This window comes from Coturnix japonica, chromosome 1 (genome assembly GCF_054131305.1).
Source record: "Coturnix japonica strain WE chromosome 1, WE-NBRP24, whole genome shotgun sequence".
Classification (NCBI taxonomy): domain Eukaryota; kingdom Metazoa; phylum Chordata; class Aves; order Galliformes; family Phasianidae; genus Coturnix; species Coturnix japonica.
In genome coordinates this window covers 119014189-119034478 of record NC_140663.1, presented here as the reverse complement: position 1 = coordinate 119034478, position 20290 = coordinate 119014189, and the positions used below count along the sequence as shown (strand labels likewise).

General features: G+C 37.3%; 1 protein-coding gene across 13 annotated transcripts in view; it reads right to left on the bottom strand.

The window, feature by feature from the left end:
* Positions 1–250: 250 nt before the first annotated feature.
* PPP2R3B (protein phosphatase 2 regulatory subunit B''beta) overlaps positions 251–20290 on the bottom strand; it is a 45761-nt gene continuing 25721 nt past the window's right edge. For 8 of the 13 annotated variants that reach the window (XM_085532281.1, XM_085532289.1, XM_085532300.1 and 5 more), the window contains 12 exons: positions 18440–18625; positions 16609–16712; positions 15962–16064; positions 14611–14685; positions 11213–11299; positions 10643–10799; positions 9463–9511; positions 8484–8573; positions 7318–7493; positions 4317–4435; positions 4060–4166; positions 251–1445 (listed from right to left, as the gene is read on the bottom strand). In XM_085532281.1, coding sequence (XP_085388407.1) covers positions 1301–1445; positions 4060–4166; positions 4317–4435; positions 7318–7493; positions 8484–8573; positions 9463–9511; positions 10643–10799; positions 11213–11299; positions 14611–14685; positions 15962–16064; positions 16609–16712; positions 18440–18625 — 1398 coding nt within the window. In that variant the 3' untranslated portion in view covers positions 251–1300. The remainder of the gene's footprint in view (positions 1446–4059; positions 4167–4316; positions 4436–7317; positions 7494–8483; positions 8574–9462; positions 9512–10642; positions 10800–11212; positions 11300–14610; positions 14686–15961; positions 16065–16608; positions 16713–18439; positions 18626–20290) is intronic. The other 5 variants (XM_085532318.1, XM_085532327.1, XM_085532307.1 and 2 more) reach the window with 1 other exon arrangement.

The following is a 20290-nucleotide window of genomic DNA, read 5'->3' as shown; positions in this document are numbered from 1 at the left end:
GCAGGAGCAACTGCTTTCATTATTGAAGCTGCTCTGGTTGAGGGCATGGGAGGAGCAGAGCAGATCTCTGTCCCATGTCCAGCTGTTCAGCATCACCACCTTTGGGATGAATGAGGCTGGTGGAGCTTGAGTGCAGCTTGGTGTAATTATCTAAACAGAATGTATACATTTGTAACCCATAATACCTTGAATGGTTCTTTAATAGGAAGTTAATCACACGTAGACCTTAACGTTAATCAGAACCGTTACATTACACGTATGAAAATCTTTATTTGCAAATACAAACATGATTTTAAAACATTTTAAACAGATGTACACCGCAACCAAAAAATAACTTACATCTTTCTGTCCAGTTTTTCTTTGTTTTTTTCTTTTCTTCCCAACAAAATCTATTTAAAAACAGTGGAGGCAACAATTCCAAGCTGCTGTGACACTGAATGAAGATCCATGGAATGTGTCAATAGCAAACAACTGAAGGGGAGGACAGACGAAAGCACTGAATGCCCACAACAAATTAGTGCACATCACTGATCGAGGAACGTTTATACAAAGGAGTATTAAAAAAATTGGTTCCTTCTACAAGAAGTCAACACACTCATTTTGGATCAAGCGTCAACACAGACTTCACTATTAAATCATCTTTTTATACTGAACGTCAATGAAAACACTGGAGTTTGAAAAGGCCAAAGTTAAAGCTGGGGCAAATAAGGACTACGCGGAGAAGAGGAGCAACTTGTTTCTGGCATTAGTGTTCCTTGTGCACCAAAACGCTCAGCTCGTCCACCGAAACTATCTGTAAGGAAAGAAACGAATCCTGTGCTCGCAGTAACACCTCTTCCTTGGCAAGGCACAGAAGCCCTAGAACATGTATGAGCACAGATGCATTGCTAGCCATGTATGCATCGTCTCCTCACCTCCCATAGCAGTACAGGAATCCCTATTTACACAAGGGAGGGAGATGGTCAGTGCACCACACGTCAACTTAACTTAGAATTACACAGTTCTCTTACAAACAGTAGGTTTAAGTCAAACAGTGTTATTCTTCCATGAAGGAATTACGCAACATCTGTAAATAAATATTTTAATCTCTTTTACAAACTACAGACTATTGAATAAATACAAAAAGTTTCGTCATTCCATACAAATGCATTTCTTTTATGTAAAAGGTAGTCTGGTGATTAAATACTTTTAGCACAAAACTAAGCTGAGTTCCTGGAACCAAAACCCACTGAAACATAGAGGTGTGTAGCAGACCTGCTGCAGACTGTCCTTTCTCTTCTGCAAGTGGTGACTGCAACCGCTACTCAAAGTCCTCTTCATAGTCGTATTCATCCAAGTCGACATCAGCCAGATGGGAAGGCATTTCAAAAAATGGCCGCTTTTCCATCTGATACTTCAGGACGTTGGCCTTCTGATGGTCTACAGGACTCAGTTCAGCTTCATACCTACAAACAGGTGACCAAGTTTGCATATGTTGGCAAGTGCCTAACGAAGCAGGCGTGAGTACAAGGAAGTGAGAGCAAACAAGAAGCAGGAAAGCAAAAGCTGACAGTGCACTGATAACCGCCTACTGACCATGAAAATGATCTGGTGGATAACAAAGTGCGTAACTTATGTCAGTGAGTGCTGGCACTGGAAAAAGATCTGCTTCAGCACTGTTTAGGGATGTCTGATCAAAGAACGGACCATTTACTGGGCTAGGCCAACTACAATCATGCACATCTCCCCAAGTGCTACCGAATCTCAGCTCACCATTGGGATTATTTCCACCTACTCAAGAAGACTAGGCAACAAACAAGCTTTAGACACTGCAGTATCTGTCCAGCATGAAACCACTGTTTCCTGCCGCGTTCTTCTAATAGGACTTACAATGGTATTACATGGTGATAAGGAGAAGCATTGAATGACGCAGGGCAAAGAAGCGTTAAGCACTAGAAATCCATCACGAACACCAACACAGAGTAGAATTGCTCAGGTTAGAAAAGACCTTAGAGATCACCGAGTCCAACTACAACCTAACCACACTACCCTAAAGAGTAGCAAGAACATCAGAGGTAGGAGAGAAATGTTTTCGCCCATGAATGTGATTCCATTGAATACTTTCAAGAGGAATCTATTAGCCCAGCTTCAGCAACATCCTGGGTAAATCTAACACTTTGGGATAACATCAGCTAAAGATTAGGCTGAGTAAAAAAGTTTTCAAGTCACCCCTCCCTTTAAAAAAAAATGCTATTTTGCTCTTCCCAAGACTGTTAAAACCTTCAAAACAGGAACCAAAACTCACCTGAAGAGTTGCTTTACTGAATTATGCATTTGAAAAAAAGGCTTTGGAAAATACCTATGTTCTATACCTATGTTCTACTGAAATGACCATGTTGACATGCAACCTTTTAACCTACAGTCTTCTCTATAAGAATTCGTTCTATCTTTCTGAGAAGGACTTTTTTCTTTAAATAAAAGCTAACATCTCAAATGTACCTGTTAAATACGTCTGTTGTGTAGCAATACAGAGATATGACAACAGCTTTTCCAGTCATCCAAAATAAAGGACAGCACAGATACTATTTGTAGGCTCCGTCTGTCCTGTACTCAGAAGATAGTTATTCAAACACTATCAAACCAAATACCAATTCCCATCTCTTTCCGAGCTCTTGTTTCTTCATGGAATACAACTTTTACTCCTTTCCAAGATACCAAAAGAAACTTAAAAACACTCTCCCCTTCTCACATATTATACAATCACAGAATGGCTTGGGTTGGAGGGGACCTTAAAGATGACATTGTTCCAACCCCTCAGCTGCAGGCAGGGACACCTCCCACTTCTGCCCAGAGCCCCATCCAACCTGGCCTTGAATACTTTGAGGGATGGGGCATGCACATATTCTCTGGGCAGCCTGTACCAGTGCCAGAATTTCTTCCTAAAGTCTAATACTAAACTTCTCTCTTCTAGTTTAAAATCATCACCCCTCGCCCTATTGCTACAACCCTTGTTAAAATGTCCTTCCCCAGCTTTCTTGTGGGTTCCCCTTAATGCACTGGGATCATCTCTGTAGCCCTGCTCTGGACCTGCACCAACAGCTCCATGTCTTACTTGTGTTGGGACCCCCAGATCTGAAAGCAGATGGGGGTCTCATGAGGGTAGGGTAGGGAAGGGAAATCACCTCCCTCTCCCAGTGGGCCACACTTCTTTTGATGCAGCCCAAGATACAGCTGGCTTTCTGGGCTGCGAGGGCACCACATCGCTGCCTCATGTCCAGTTTTCCTTCCGCCAGTAAGTCTTTTTCTGAATAGATATTCCACTCATCACCTAGAATCTGTCTGTGTTTGGGATTGCCCCAGCCCTAAGAGCAGGACCTTCGTTGCACCTGGCCTTGTTGAACTTGATGAAGTTTGCATAAGCTCATCTGATGCAGGAAGTGCAGTTTTCTCTAGACAAAACTTCTCTATTTTTTCTCTAGACAAAAAATCCAAAGCCTAAACCAATTTAAGTTTGTACTTATCTTGCTTATCTTTTCATGTAATGAAAATGATAAATTACAAATTCAGGATTTTGGAAGCTGAACTTCAGTGCTTCCCAAAATGAAGTGAAAACCTGACACCAAGTATAGTATGATTTGATTCCAGGAGGTTCTGGCAGTTGCATGGTGAGAGTCAAGATAATACTTGCTATATCTGAATCACTTATTATTTACCCCTACATAAGAGTGAGGAAACATGTAAAAGTTGACATCACCCTGGAGTTCAGGACTGAGACTTTTTTATCCCCCTCAAAAGCTCTTAACGGTGCTGTTTGTTCCCTTAACAAACAGCTAGAAAAATTATTCATTGTATTTTATTTGGTTGTGAAGCTGTTTCAAATCCTCCCTCCCAAAATTTGATCACCAAGTATCAGAGAATATTTCATTCTAGACAAAAGGAAGGTCCTTCCTCCATCATTGAGCACGTGGCTAAACATGGGTAACAACACTAACCTAGAAAAATAGCATGAACAATAGTAGTGATGGTGAGGCTCTACTACAGTAGGAAGGCCATGTACCAGGTATTCTGCTACACGCTTACCCGTCATTCCACTGGTCACTCGCTGCCTCTTCTGCTACCAAGATGTCATACTCTTCAGCAGCATACCTCTCCCAGTCAGAGACCTCTGGACTTTCACCTTCACTATCCTAAGCAACCATATTGCAAGTTACACGAAATTATAATGACAAATATAATTACCACTATTACATAACAATTATAATGATAATTGCATTAGTGATTAAACCCGTAGCTAAAAATATTATTTATTATTATTTATTCTACAGCTTCATACTCACCCGCAAAATAGAAAATTGATCCTTCTGTTCGTGGTCGAGGTATTTTTCAATGTTGAAAAAGGTATCAAAAAACACGTTTGTCAACTTACATCTCTTTAAATCATGCAGAGTAATTTTTCCTGCACACAAGAGATAAGATATTTAAAGCCGTGATTATCCTTTCTCCAAAAGGAGAAATGTTACTCTAAAGTTATCATTGCGCTTAATAACATTTGCTACTGATGCTCAACACAATAGGAGGCCCGAATAGATGAAACATGCAACTTCAGTATTTCAGATATTTTCCCTTGCTTTAACTGTTAGCTTCTTTCAGTATCCTGGAGTAGGACGCAATCTACCACACCTAGGTTGAAAAGAAACCATTCAAGCTAAGTGTTCAAGATTCCTCAAGAGAGAGATACCTGCAGAGGTGTTTTGTTTTATGAAGTGATTCTTAAACAACCCTCACAACAATGGATAGCAAAGCATCGGAAATATCTGTCGAGTTTCTTGAAAATGTTACCTTATTTCAAGGCTGACTATTGAGCTTCTGCAGAAAGACTGAAAAATATCAGATGTGCGAGTAAGGGCAGGTGGCTACTGTTGAAAGTTAGGAATTTATTAATATCCTTATCTATGGCTAGTCTTCCACTGTCTGTCAAAGAGCAGCCAACTGCAGATGTTATGGAAGAGCTCAATGGAATCCAGACTTACAACAGCATTTCCTCAGCTTAGTAACCCAGCTTAGCAGCTTTTAACAATGTGTGGCTGAAGGGCACCGGAGAGAAGGTGAGGTCTTTGAATCTCAATGCCATTTGGAAATGGTTGCCACACATCTGCCACCAGCTGAAGCACCCTCGTGTACTCTGTCTAGTCGATGCTCCAGAACATCACAAATCCCTCACATGGCACCTGTGTCATATCTGTCAGACCCACACAGATGTCTGGTGTATCAGGTCATCTCAAGTGGCAGCATCTCTCCACAACCAAGCAACTGATTTTGAGTCCTGGTTATATAAGCTCCCAATTTAAGTTCGGCACCTATATTTGGTTCACTGATTTGCTTTCTAGTTTCCATTTATTGCCATGGGAGCTTAGATACCTAACACTCATGCAGACCCCCAACATTGTCTTTCAGAAAACAACAAAGCCAGAATAAAATCAAGATTGCTAAATTTAGTCTCTACAAATTCAAGAATTTGCTTTTTGGTACACAAGACATCTTGAGGCAAACTGTGTCATTGTACAGCTGCATACTGTATGACATCATCACCTTCTGTTTCGAATCTATCAACCAAAACATCAACTGATGAGGCTAGTTTTGTGTTAGGAAAACAACATGAGTTTTTTCTTAATTCATCTTTTCCACTTCATTCAGTTTCTATGAAAACCCATCAACTCTTCACAATTCATTTTTACTTTCATGGTCCCGTACAACTCTTTCCCCTAGCTAAGAGCCTTCACAGCCTCCTTATATTATCTACACCATACATAAGAGACACATAAATCTCATTTATTCAAGGTATCAAAAACATCTGCTTTCAGAAGCCTTTACAAAGGTGCTTTCACCTAACAAATTCACGTCAACTTCATTTAAATCATAATGCGAAGCTTTAAGTTCTCTTAAACAAGTTTTGAGTTATTTCAATTCTCTTAGAATGTGAAACTTCATGTCTCCATAAAAGTCAAGTGCCTTTCTCCCAGCAAAAGAAAGTTTCTGGCAATTAACGTATGTTTAATACTGGAAAGGAGGTGAGCAACAAGCAAAACTATTAATTTATATTCTAACCATTATTTTGTTGATAGTAAACAGAATAAACCTCTTAAGCACTACTGAAGTGACTCTCGAATTTCTAGTAGGCAAAAACAGGCACTTCATCTACAAGCGTGCACCAGTGCAAGACTTCAGCACAACATGATATTTGGTAAGCAAAATCATAGACATTCAACTATTTCTTTTTACCATGAAAGTAGCTGACAATAGCGTATGTGGTAGAGGTTACTACTCCTGTCAAACACTTCAAGGACAAATATGCAAGTTCTACATTTACTGCGATCCAGAGTCTGTATAAGAATAGCAACCAGGCTCTGTGCCAAATCCTTTTACACACTGAAGTTCACATTAAAAAGCATAGCCATAAAAAGGATTATCAGTGCTAACTATGGACGTGTGTTCAGCCATTAGACTTAGATACAAGCCAGCCTCAGTTATGCTGAATTCAAGAAATCCTTGAAGACTTGTTCATCACAGCTACAATAGTCTTAGCAAACTTATGAGGCCAATATCAGAAACAGCACATGGGGAAGAAGCCACGAAAATGCAAGATGCTACTCTTCAACAGTGCAGTAATATGTTTACCAAGGCATGCAAAATGCTTCTAATATTTGTTATTCTATTGTGCTCAATATGAAGCAATCATCACGTTCTAAAAATGTAAACTTGAGTATGATCCGCCAGAAGTTATATAAGCCAAATGCAAATAGACAGAATGCAGGTCTACTGAAGGCTCAGAGACATGTAGAGAAAGGCCAACAACTAAGAACAGCTCAACTTTCAGCTGTTTTTTTTTTAAATTATTATTATTTTTTTTTAAGACTACTGCCATAAATTCCTTTTAACTTAAAATGATTCCGATCTATAGAGACAAACACCATTTAGAAACTTCCATTTGAAGGAATCTCAGTTAAATGAGTACTGGAATAGTTAAGTAATAAGTGAACAGAAGTCTCAGATTTTCTTGACAGTATCACCTCAGTCAGATGGTGGAAAAGATGTCATTTGAGAATAAACATGCCTATTGTCCATTAAAAGACTTCAAGGAATTTTTGAGCAGCATATACAATGTTAGTACAGAAATGAATGCTTGCCCACCCTTGGAAGATCACTCAATTAATAAATACCAACAGACTTCAGAGGGACAATCACCCAAAGGCTTATTCTTGGTATGACCACGCTCTTAGTGGTGCTCTAGCTCTTTATGCAGAAAAGCAGCAATTACAAAATGGAAAAGGGTTTTATTACCTTCATACTGTGGCTTCACGAGATCCAGCATCTGGCACAAACAATCTTCAAATGGCAAGGGTTCTATGGCCATGTTATCTAATTTTTGGCACTGTTCTTCATAAAAATACTCCAACTCATACATAGACAAAGCACCATCTCCATCAAGATCCATGCAGCGAAACCAGTATTCGATGCTGAAATTCAACAATTAACAGCAACAAGCAGTTTACACACGCATTCAAGAATTTTAAGAATTTACAGTGCTTGTTTTAAAAGCTGTTCTACATACAGATGCAAAACTAGTTTTAAGACTACATTAAATAATGCTATAGGAACTCATTAAACAAGAAAAACTATCATGATAACAGCTTCTGGTATTTGCCCTGCTATGTAACATGATTTGCATTTGAAAACACACTTTTTAGTTGTGAGGGGGTAAGGAAGGAGAAAACTTAAACATGTGGCTTTACATAAAAACCACAGTATTGAAGAATGGCCTGGGTTGAACAGGACCACAATGATCATCCAGTTTCAGCCCCCCTTCCATGTGCAGGGTTGCCAACCACCAGACCAGGCTGCCCAGAGCCACATCCAGCCTGGCCTTGAATGCCTCCAGGGATGGGGCATCCACAGCCTCCTTGGGCAACCTGTTCCAGTGCATCACTACCCTCTGTGTGAAAATCTTCTTCCTAATATCTAACTTAAATCTCCCGTGTCAGTTTAAAACCATTTTCCCTTGTTCTGTCACTATCAACCCATATAAACAGTTGTTGACAGAAACTAAATAAAAATACAATTGTGTATCAAAGCTCAAGTTCCTTTGCCATACTAAACAAGCCCGTAATACTCACACAGTAAGTTTCTAACAAACATTCTACAACTAATTCCAGCTGTACAGTTCCAAAGCCACTAGTATCAAGAAACAACTGTAGTTCCCTTTTTGTATGAGCTTATCTATAAGTAATCAACCTATAGTACATGGAGAAAAACAGTTATCTGCTTAGAAGACATTAATAAAGACTTTATGCAGCAACAACCAAAGGCACTGAGAAACAGGAATGATATAACCAACCAGGCCAGCATTCTACTCATTTTTTTTAATGATTTAGTTTAAGTTCCTGCTGAGCACCAGTGGTCTCCGTATAAGCCATTCTTTATTTCTGATAAAATAAATGCATTCTTACCTAGTTGGTGTCTTCTTGTCTTCTTCAGATATCAAAAACCAGACAAAATCAGCATAGCTAATTTTCCCATCTTTTTGTGCTTTTCTACCTCTTGACAATCAATGCAGAAAAGAAAAAAGAGAATTTATGTTAAAACACCCAGGCTTTACTAAACAAAGATGATTTTCCTGGTGCTATTAACTGTTCATCTATCCAAAGACTCAGCGTTTGAAGCTGACCTATCAATGACCATGATCATTAAGGAAAAAGGACCCTATGAGTTCTGTTTTGTTGCTACTGCAATGGATATTTAAAGAGGGAGGTGGCAGAAGAACAAAAAGGTGTATTCCATCAACAAGTGTCAGAATGCAGAAAACAGAACACTCATGAAGTGACAAGAAAATTATTTTTTCTACTCATACCACAGAGCTCAGCACACAAATTCATTCTGATGACACACAACCAACCTTTCTAGCAAAAAGCCAGGTAGGCAGTTCACAGCTTGTTATATTTCATTCCTAATCCTTTCCTATTCACAGCTGCATAAGCTGTAGACATATCTGTCTGCTTCAAATGCTATTCATTTCAGCTTTTCTTATTTTTATTTATCAATCACATTCTAGACTTATTTTTGCAACCCTGATGCAAGAACTTGTTTCAAATTTGATCGTATGAGTAGTATAAAAGATCCCAAATCCCTTTGAAAGCTTCTCAGGATTTAAGGATATGAGAACAACACGAGCATTTCTTCCCCGCTTTATTCCCATCCTTGTTATGCCGTTTAATATCAAGTGATGAGTGCTCATAGTAATAAAGACTAAAGATCCTGGACTGAGCCAAAGCTTTCAAGGACACTCTGGAGATTGTTCAATATTAAATCCTGAAATTCAGTATTTCATTCCAAGAGGAAATCATTTAATTCTGAGAATAATGATACTCAATTTCTCAAGCAAATATATAAATATTAAACTGGATTTAGGTCAGCATACAAAATAATTACCTTGTTACTGCTCCTGAGAAGATCCTCTCTATCATTCTACTTGATATTGCTGTGAAAGAAAGATTTAAAATTTTATCAGTGATGTACACAGTACTTTTACTATGTAATGCCCAGCTGAAAAGTTTATCAGAAACCTCATATGTAAACATCTGTAAGATCACCTACAGTGCTCATTTATCCTTCTGAGCCCACTTAGGATCACTTAACAGTCTCAAGAGCAAAGCTAGAACCAACCAATTCGGAATTCAGACGATGCAGAAACAGTAACATAACAGAAGTAATAAAACTGACTGATCAGCAAGATGGCATTTATTAGTCCTTTGACAAGTAAATCATGTTTTTGGGTGCCACTGTAATTTCAGGTGCCCTTGCTTTGTGTGTGTGTGTGTGCACGTGTGTGTGTGTACCTACTAGAGCAATCTCACAAATGAAATAATCCTGCCTTAGCATACTAAAGTAAAGACTTCTACAGGCAAGCTTCCACGAGGAATCAAAACGACGCTTATTCTTTCTAATCTGGGATAATATTCCATGGTCAGTTAGTGTTTGAGTAAACTTTCCAGTCCTGCAGAGGACAATGATGACAAAAGACATGAACCATTCAAAAAAACCAAAGCAGCTCCATAAAAGGTACAAGAATATTTAAAATAAGTGGTGTGCAAGACTACAGAATCTCAGTTACTGTCTATTTTGAATGCAGAAAAATGAAAGCTACTGAATGATATTTAAAGAAAACATACTGCAGCTGAATAAACAAAACCTTAAAATAAGCAAAGTAACAATTTACATTTGCCTTACTTTTCTACTCCTTCCATACCTTGCTGTAAAAGTCATGCTACTTTAATAATAACAGATTGTTTCCAAAACAATCACCCACTGATAATACATCACAACTTAAGTTTAAGTGTGTAGGCTTGATCTGAAGGGTTGAAAAATGGCTTATTTCCTCCTCTACTTCGTTGCCAAGTTCAGAATTCAAATTCTGAGTTTTCTTCCAATCTAGTATTGTTGGACACAAAGCAGCATCAGAGACTACTTGTCCTGCTTTATTTCCCTGAGCCTGGGGGATCAGCTACAGGAACAGACTCCTAAACACTGGCCTTGGCAGTTAACCACTTACTCAGCTGAAAGCTTGCAAGTAATTTAACACACGTAAAGAAAGATGATTCATTTGTCATACCATGATCATTATGTCGAGCTAAATCCTTCCGATCAATATAGAGGTCATGGTCTGTATCCAGCTCCCAAAATTTGCAATAGATAACATAGAAATGTTCATATGAGAAGTATTCTGTCAGCTGGTTAATATCAGCTTCCTCTTCCAATAATGCCACATTCTATTATCAGAAGGATAAACAGAACACATTAAAGAACTTTTAAAGACAGCTGCTGAATCATCTGAGTTCTGATAACCAGACTAATATTACTATTACCTAACAGTACTTCCATGGAAGAATCATACCTTTTGAGACAATGCGTGTCATACAGCATGACAGCAAAGACTTAACAGACAAGGTTGAAAGCTAAGGTATCCAAAGAAAAAGATCAGCTAGACTTCTGCTAATCAGAGTTGCACATATGCAGATCTAGATAAAAATGACATTTAAACATATCCTACAGAAAGAGAATACAACAATCTAGTCCCTACTAGATTTTTCAAGAGAAGCAAATGCTTATCTTACTCCGTAAACCATTTAGTGAGTGCTTGTTCTAAACTTGTAGAGACATCTTGCAAAAAGATACTACGTACCTGCAAAAAGTTGCTTTTCCTGAGCTCATTGCAAGTGATTTTCCCAGACCAGGACCTATTTACTGTATAAAATATTCTCTGTATAACCTGCAAGAAAATAAAAAGGTGATCTCAGCTATGCCAACAAAGCAACCTCCTTAGCATCTGTGATCAAAACTAAGTCTTAGCTCAGCTGCATTACAGGACTCCATCATCACACCCAAACGAATAGGTTACAAGTCTGTTGTTCCCACTACTTATGAGAGAAGTATCAATGTACTACGTCATTATCAAGCTACTTCCAGCTATATCTAAACTAACCCAGGTACTTCAGTACTTCACTACTTCATACTTCACTACTATGTACTTCAGTACTGCACTACCCACATCCTACACAGTAAGTGTGCAGAATACTTGCATGCTACGCTGAATATGTTTACTGACAATTTCACTGCCTTTCCATCTTCTAAAATTATAGGCAATAAATATATATTATTTATATATATATTCCATGGCTTTTGATTTAAGGACCCATATTCGCTATGAAAGTATTTCATAGATGAAGTGATAGAAATAGAATGGGGTCTATTCAAGGAGGACCAGAGTACTGGGGGATACCATAACTTCTGATATCATAACCACAAATATAAGAAACAAACATCTAGACAAAAACTGACAGTAGTTTTAAAAAACAGCACAGAAATGATACCTGACTAAAAAAACTAATAAGAATGACTTTAATATTACAGTGATATTAGAATCAAAATCATATTCATTCAACATCCATAAAATCTATTTACATCAGTTGCATGTGTGGATCATTTTTATTAACTCATGCACTAAACACAACTTGCTTGGTTTAATTTATAAACATTAGACTTTAAGATACAGAAAAATGGTGTTTTAAATATTCATTTCAATTATTTCGACTTAAGCTCACGAGCATCTCAAGTAATTCATTCACCAGTAATCAGACAAAAACCTGAGCATATTATGAGCTGTAATTGCTTAACTGGAGATGAACTGTACCCTGCTGATTAGATAAACACTGAATACTGTAGATGTACAGCATTTTACTTGAAACAGTAGGAACTAGCTAAAAGGCAATCTCTTAAGGAATTCCTCCCCTCCTCCAATAAATCCTTTTCCAAATGAAAAACCTTTTAATGTTTTTATTACTTTGGATTTAATTTAATTATATCAATAGTTTAAGGAAACCAACCATTTTTAAGTATAAATAGAAAAGCAACTTTTTCATTGAGTTTTTAAAATAAAGCTTAAGCTGCCCATAAGCAGTCGGCTACAGTAAGCTCTGCAGCTCACACTCTGAACAAGAACAGCTGGTTCAATAGATCTAGAAAGGAGAATAGACTGGTCTGCTTTTGGAAGTTAATTAGCTCGATTCTAATTGTGATTTTAGGGAAGGCCCAATTTTTGGCTTACACTACAAAGCAATTTTTTCTAAAAAGGTTTTGCTTTAGCTTTGCAACTTAATCCATCTGCATGTCATTATCTCATCTGTTATACATTTAACTGGTCTAAAAATAAAAACAAAATTGAATGTTTGCTGGAGACAACTGGGAATAGGCATAAAAAACAGTTTTCCAAAGTGAATCAAAGCACAGTACAAGCCAACTGTTTAAGGACTGCCCTCCTTACTGTGCTGCACAACAGCTTCTCATAAGGGAGAAGAAACAGTGGAATATAGAGATTACAATTTCAAGAGTTCGTAGGCATATACACAATGTACTTGCAGATTAAATGTGGTATCACATTTGTCAAGACAAGTTTTTTTAGTGTATTTCAGCTGTTTTCTTGGACAGAGCTGCACAAACCTTACCCCTAGACTGACCAATCAACAAGATGCTCTGAATTATAAAGCTATAGGTTACATAATATTTTCTGTATATATAAATACACAGTATATATGTATGTATATATAAAAATATACAGAGAAACTCAGCAGAAAAAAATGACTTGCATTTAACTTGCAACTGGAAGTAATCAGGAGAAGACATAAAATCTTCAACCGTAATGCTTACAACATCCTTTAGATAAAGTTTCATGCAGCAAGATTAAAGCTACCTTGAACATAAGCATAAAACACCTGACTTTATCTGAGAGAAAAAACCACCTACTGTTATATCACCAGCAGCCTCCAAGACAGAATTTTAGAAGACCATGTAGGTCAATTTACCAATAGCAGTTACATGGAATAATGGCAAACAGTCCTCTTACCATTTTTAACCTACAGATTTCAAATATTCTTACTACATTCTTACCAATACTGGTATTTTTCCTGGAATTTTGCTTACACGTGGATTTCTCTTGGAAGGCTGTACTAAATGCTGTTAGTCAAGTATGCGCAGCACTAATTTATTCAATACTGCTAGGCTCAGACCTACTAAAATAAGCTATTCATGCAAAGAAAAGTAACTGGAAATGGCAACACGTTCTCCTTCCTATAGCAAGCTTTCACAATTTTTAGCAGAGCAGGCTTTGATACGAACTACAATCTGCTAATAAAGAAAACTTTTCACTCTCAGAACATTTCTTTTACTCATATTTGACAAGAAAGTTCTGGGAGCTCACATAATATTTAGGACAAGAAGGAAAACCTAAAGCACTGGGATCTACTTGATAGGCTGGTAGTCTCTTTATGAAGGATAGAAGGAACCAAAACCAAATTACTTCAGGAAAAAAGATTTTCCACAACGTAGGTCTGGGTCAAACTATGCACTGTACGTTGTCTTTTTTTCTGTTGGGGAAGATTTGTTAAACTAGTTTTCATATGCACAGAGAGTGGATGGAACGTCACTCTGGGGAATTTTAATCTTTTGAGACTTCACTGGAACTGTCTGCCTTGTTTACAATTGAGAAAATTTAATGTCACTGATTTTTTCCCTTGTGTACAGAAAGAATACTTCAGTAATATAACCATCGGAAGAGAGAAATGGAGCTTTTCCTGCCTAAGAAGAAAAATCCCTGGAGATGCATGTGGTAAGCAGCTTCACTATTATCATTCTTTTACTTGATATTGAACAAAATCATGTTAACATAGACCTTTCTTTCAAAATTTCATTTAATTAATCCCAGACTACAGTCAAGATTCCAATAGTCTACAGTGAGAATCAAGTCTTTAAGATAATAATCTGTTCTTCCTTTAAATGTTCGTTCACTTCTTTTATGCTTCTACAATTTGATGTTTCTCATCCTTATGTTAAGTTCAACAGTTTCTATTATGATACTCAAGAAATTAATTTTCTTCATAGTATTTCTAGTTATGTTGACACAAAGACTGGCAGCATACTTAACTTTTTTTCCCCCCAGTGGACAAAAATGCTTACATATTTTGTCTAATTTTAGTCATTTTCATAATTAGTTAACCAAAATAGCTTTTCCAAATAAAGAACACTTACTGTGGTAATGTACCGAGAATGAAACTCAGATGCTTCTTTTAAAAACGATAGGCCGGGATGGCTATTTACCACATCCTACACAAAGGAATAACAATATCATGAACAGCATCCATTAGTGTCTATATAGAACAATGAACGCAGATTAGCAGATGTCCTCTTCCATAACTAAAACAGTCCAAATTAACTACAACAATTAATAATTTCATTTAAAGCATGCTCCATGCCAATAACACTGTTGACATTTGAAAAATAAAATCATCTTTGAAAAGCCCCACAAGCAGATTATTTCCTGTATTTCAGATGGACAGAAGATTCTGTATAAATTGGTCAGATGAATAATACTGATGACTGTTACTTGTAATTCTGTGTCTGATGATGATTCACTCGAGCCAATTTAAGTTCTAGAAATGTATTTTTTGATGCTCTACAAGAGAAATTGCATTAGGTCTTGAATACAGAAAACCAGTTTGCTCTCCAAATGTTCTCCTTAAGCATAAAGGCTGCTCTGAAAGTAATGCCTCCTATTTATTTCCACTGTGTTGCTGTAACAGCTACAAAGAGCGCAATAACACTACCACATAGAGCAAATTCTCATCTACCAAGAACAGTTTTCAGCAGAATCAGCACCATTAGCTGTGTATTTTTTGCCAGCAATGAACAAGTGCCTGAATACTGTGTTTGCAAGAAAAAAAAAATAAAAAAGAAAAATACATCTGCATGGCTGTCTGGAACATGGCTTGTCTTTCACATCACAGTTGTCACTGCCAAAACACACCACCCAATGCCTCACTGTGCTCTGGACTCCACCAGTGTTCAGTAAGTGTCAATGAATGTCATTGGGTGGCATATTTTTCCAAAAAGAGGAATTCAGTGACACATATTTGCTCCATCTGCACATCCATGTTTATTTTGTCAGGCTGCCCCTTCTGCTGCCATCAGTTGCACAGCAACAAAATGTAACAGGATATTGGTGGGAAGGTTCTACCTCTACTGCCATCCCTTCAAACCCACCTCTGATATTGTGGACTAACTTAATATAACATTAGACATTGCTGTCAGAACAGCCCTTGTAATTTCAACTGCCTTTCAAAACCCTGAAGTTTGCCTGATACTCCTGCAAGCAACTTTAGATCTATACATCTTACTGTAGGCCTTAAAAGATCTCACTTGATGTAAAATGATTAACTCTAAAAGAAGACACTCACTGGTATCTCAGATGACCACACAAAGTGAATTACACTAAAATACTATTAATAATCATTAATTAAGACCATTAAAGTGTACGGTTAGCTAAATAAATAAGTACATAATTTAGTTGTGCTTTCTAGAGCTGGTTTTTATTGCAATTTACTTGTAGAAAAGGAATGAAGTCTTCTTGCACTAAGTAGTTGCATCCAGGGTTCATTAGAAGATGAACAAACTTTGCAGCATCGTCATAGCAGGTCTGAAGTATTCTGAAATGTAAATATACACATTTACCATTGTACACAGAAAACTGGTGATACTACTTTGTATGGGCCTCCTCTGAGAAAGGCCTATGAAACAGCAAGCATATTTACCTGAAAAGTTAATCACACATGGCAAATTATGCTACAAGGGAATTTACCCGGCAGGATCACCTTGTAGGTGGGTACTCCATGCAATTGCTTACATGAGAAGACACTTTCAAGTTAAAACTAGAATGTAAACTAGAAAGAAGTAATTTTGCTCAGTACTGACACCTGCAAGCTATGCCCATGGTTTTCACTTTTCCCATAAATACCATCCATTAATGAAAAAATATTTCAGAATCTTTGATCATAACAAATAAAGATTGGTTTGCTTGTTTGAGAAGGGGTGATATACTTGCATCTTCTCACGTACAAGTTTGCTGTCAACAGCTGATTACAGGAAATTCTTTTCTTTTCCTTCATACACTGGATCTCATTCAGAGCTTAGAATACACATTTCAATTAAAGAAATAAAAATATAGCATCTCTGAAAAAGTAATCTACTTACTTCCGCCACATTGCAACAAATTTATGAACTGACACATATCCTGTTCGTTCACCTCCAGCACAGTAAAACAAAGGACCTTTCCAGTAGAGTGGGCAATCACAAGCCTATAATTAGAGCATACATCAAGTCAACTCACTGATTGTTTATCTGAGGGTTACTCCCTCGTTTATAAATCTCTCTAATTAAGTTTTACAAGCATTAAGAAAAAACATTAAGGCAACATCATGGGAGAAACCTTTTTGTAACATTGAACATATCTGCAGGGGATTAAAAGCATTTCTGAAACAATATAATCACAGGTCATTTATTTATTTATTTTAACTGTTTCTGAAACCAGCTGCACCCTCCAAAATAAGTAATTTAAAACAACTGCCTTTAGGCCAAAGTTCAGTAGAAGAAAGTAAAATATAAGGCAATCTTGTAGCATTCCTAATACATGAATGCAGTTACACGTTCGTGCTCCTAGCAGCTGAATGGAGTCCATGCTAACAAGCCCTGCTAAAGGGCTGGATATCTTTAAGTTGTGTAGCTGTTTATGCTGTTTCAAGCCCAAGTTCTGGATGACCGCTAGCATACGTTCATCTGCCTTGGAAGACATCTCAACTCACCTGCATTCTTGCACATGCATGTAAATTTTTTATCCCATTTTCAGTAGCAGGTCAACCTGCACTGAGCATCAGTTGTATGCATCACAACACTTACTGGGTACTCCCTCCACAACTTCAGCATCCCTATATACCTCCAGTGTTGCTTCTGTGTCTGCTCCAAGCTTCCTCTGTCCTAACAGCTAAGTGTCTTTTGACACTATGACTCAGAGCACATTTCAGACGTGCTAACACCTAAAATCCTCATTTGGATCTCAAATAGAACTCAACATTGCAAGATGCGTAAGGTCACTGGAGAAAAAAAGAACAGTTACTTTTCACACAATACTTTAACTTGCATTTAAAAATAAATAGATATTTTAAAAGTTATTTTCACAAAATTTCCTCTGTCTGAGAGGCTTTACCCTATCCTTCAGGAGCCTTTCATCATTGAATTGTAGTTGACTGGACCCTTCCTGCTCTCTTGCTGAAGCCTCATATCTACATGGAAAGGAGCTGTGAAACCCTACATTTCAGCTTAGCAGTTAAACAGTTCTGGTGAGGTAAACTGTGAGGTTCCTCATCACTTAATTCTGGTCTACAGAAAAGTTCGTTGCTGTTTTTCCAAACCCTGGACTTGAAATACAAAGTGACAAGAACAGGAATGAGAACCAAAGGCTCATGACCAAGATCAATATTTCAAAAGCTAAAATTTAATGTGAAATCAATTAGTTTATTGTACATTACATAACATACGAACAATCTTAGCTACTTTCTAATTCAGTGTTTGGTAACTCTACAGTAACTAGAAAATAACTCTTTAATTATGACTGAAAAGTTAAGCTCTCAAGTTGCCAAACCATTCTGTATTTCAGCATCTTTAAAATGGATGCTCATGACACTGTTGAATGAGTAAACAGACTTTGGAAGATTTTATACCAGTGATAGTAACATTTTCATCACACAACTAATACCATGTAGGTCAGAAAACAAAAGGCATAACAATCTACAAACACATTTGGTTCTGTGGCTCATTTCATTCTCTAAGCATATCGTAAGGGCATTCAAAGACATGGTTAATACAAAGATTTCCACACAACTATGCTATCGACATTAGTGATCACATTGTTTTACTGGCAGTACTTAATAGGAGATGAAAACATATAATGCAAGGAAAAGCACACAGAATTAATGTATTCTTTCCATGGATGTACAGTATTGAAAGCAGTTAGCTAACAAATTCTCACCTTTGCAACTTTTCCCATGTCATCTAAGGTTGCCCTCTCATTTGGAAACTGTGAGAAAGTTCTCTCAATTTTGGCAATCACAGCATCTATATTTACTTTTTCCTTAGGACATCCTCGAGGAAAATAAAAAGTTGGAATGGTTTGACTAAGTGATGGCGGCAAAGTTTCTTCCTTCTTTGTCTGAACCTAAACAGATAAATACACATTTGACAGTCAGGTAAAATGAAATCATGTATATAATAGGCATCCTGAGCTTGATTCTCCTGGTATTATCCATTACAACACATTTTCAAAGAGATTTTTGATGACAGATTGAATAAGCTATTTAAAAATGAGAGCACACTGGAAAAATTCAGGAGTGTTTCCAAATACTATCATTTAGAAAGAATTCTGGCACGTTAAAAAGTTAGTAAAACAATTTTAATCTTCAACCTATCAAGTTTCAAGATTAATACACTAGACAGCTTCTCAAAAACCATCTGAAATACTCAGGTTATCAGTTTCAGAAGAAAAACATTGAGTTGTTTAGCAGACAGGTCATGAAAGAATTTTCTTTTGAAATACTTCTAGTTTTACAGCTTCAAACTCCAGAAACGAGCATGTCAACTTTGTTACAGATTCTCATCCTGTCTATTACAACTCCAGAGCAGATGCTCTTTTTTTAAGGCCCTAAAAATAGTTGATTTTAATAAGCAAAGTAAATGAGTCTGGAGGCTTTACATTTTTTTGTGTACTGTATACAATTATGCCACATGAGCCTTGAAATGTTTTTCTCAGGAATTTGTAATATATCACACTACTAAAAAAAAATAAATCATCAATAACAAGCAAAATTATTTAAGCTAATTTAATAAAGATGAGCTTACTTTGTACATAGTCACAAAAAGAAAGTCCAATAACACAGAGAAGCAAAGATAGCAAGCGCAATAACAACTCAATATTGGTAAATTCTACCTCCAAACTGTGAAAACTAGAGTCAGACAATGTCTATTGTTTTGTAAGAATCCAGCAAATTACAATTTCTGATACCTCATCATTAGTTTAGAGCCTTACTTGGTATGGCTTCCACTTAGAACAAAAGTGAGGTATCAAAAACCCTTTCCAACTGTAGACTGCCGAGTCTTGGGAAGGAATTAAGGCAGCAAAATTTTAACCTTCAAAACACTGTTGTCAACAGCACTATAAACAACACGTGTCTCTGGGTTAATACCTTGTTTAGGAATCCAGCTCTACACATCAGTGCTTTTAGTGTGGCTGTTGCAGCTGCCCTATGCAAAAGCAGACTAAAGACCTCCTCAGAGTGGTACCACAAAGTCACATGGCTAACATGCTCTCGAGCAATCAAGTCTTTTACTTAACAGTTCCCAAGTGTTCTCTTTGTTCCAGAGAGCCAAGTTATTTTATTTCCCCTTCTCCCCATTTACCCGAGCTGCTTCCCTCTGAAACTGCTCAGGTTGCCACAAAGGAGCAAGTGTTAATGTGTCTGGTGAGTGAAACAGTCCCATCTGAGCAGAGGACAGGTGTCCATTACAGACTGCTAATGTGCCCTCCATGTTTCAGGTAACATGAGGTAAATGAGTATTTTGAGAAAACCTAGGACAGACAGTAAAGGCATTTCAAAATCCATAGCTATGAAAGCTTAGAGATTCAGAGATCAAAAGATAAGTTTCTTTTAAAGGGAAAAGTAAGGGCAAAGGGAAAACTAAACAGGAAAATGTCCCAGGAGAAGGAGGAAGGTTATCAACAGAACTATCTGTCCATTTGAAATTTTGTATTTTTTTTCCCCCACAGAAATTAATCATTTACTTCAGGTATCTCAAACTACAACATAATAAATTTCCATTAGACCAG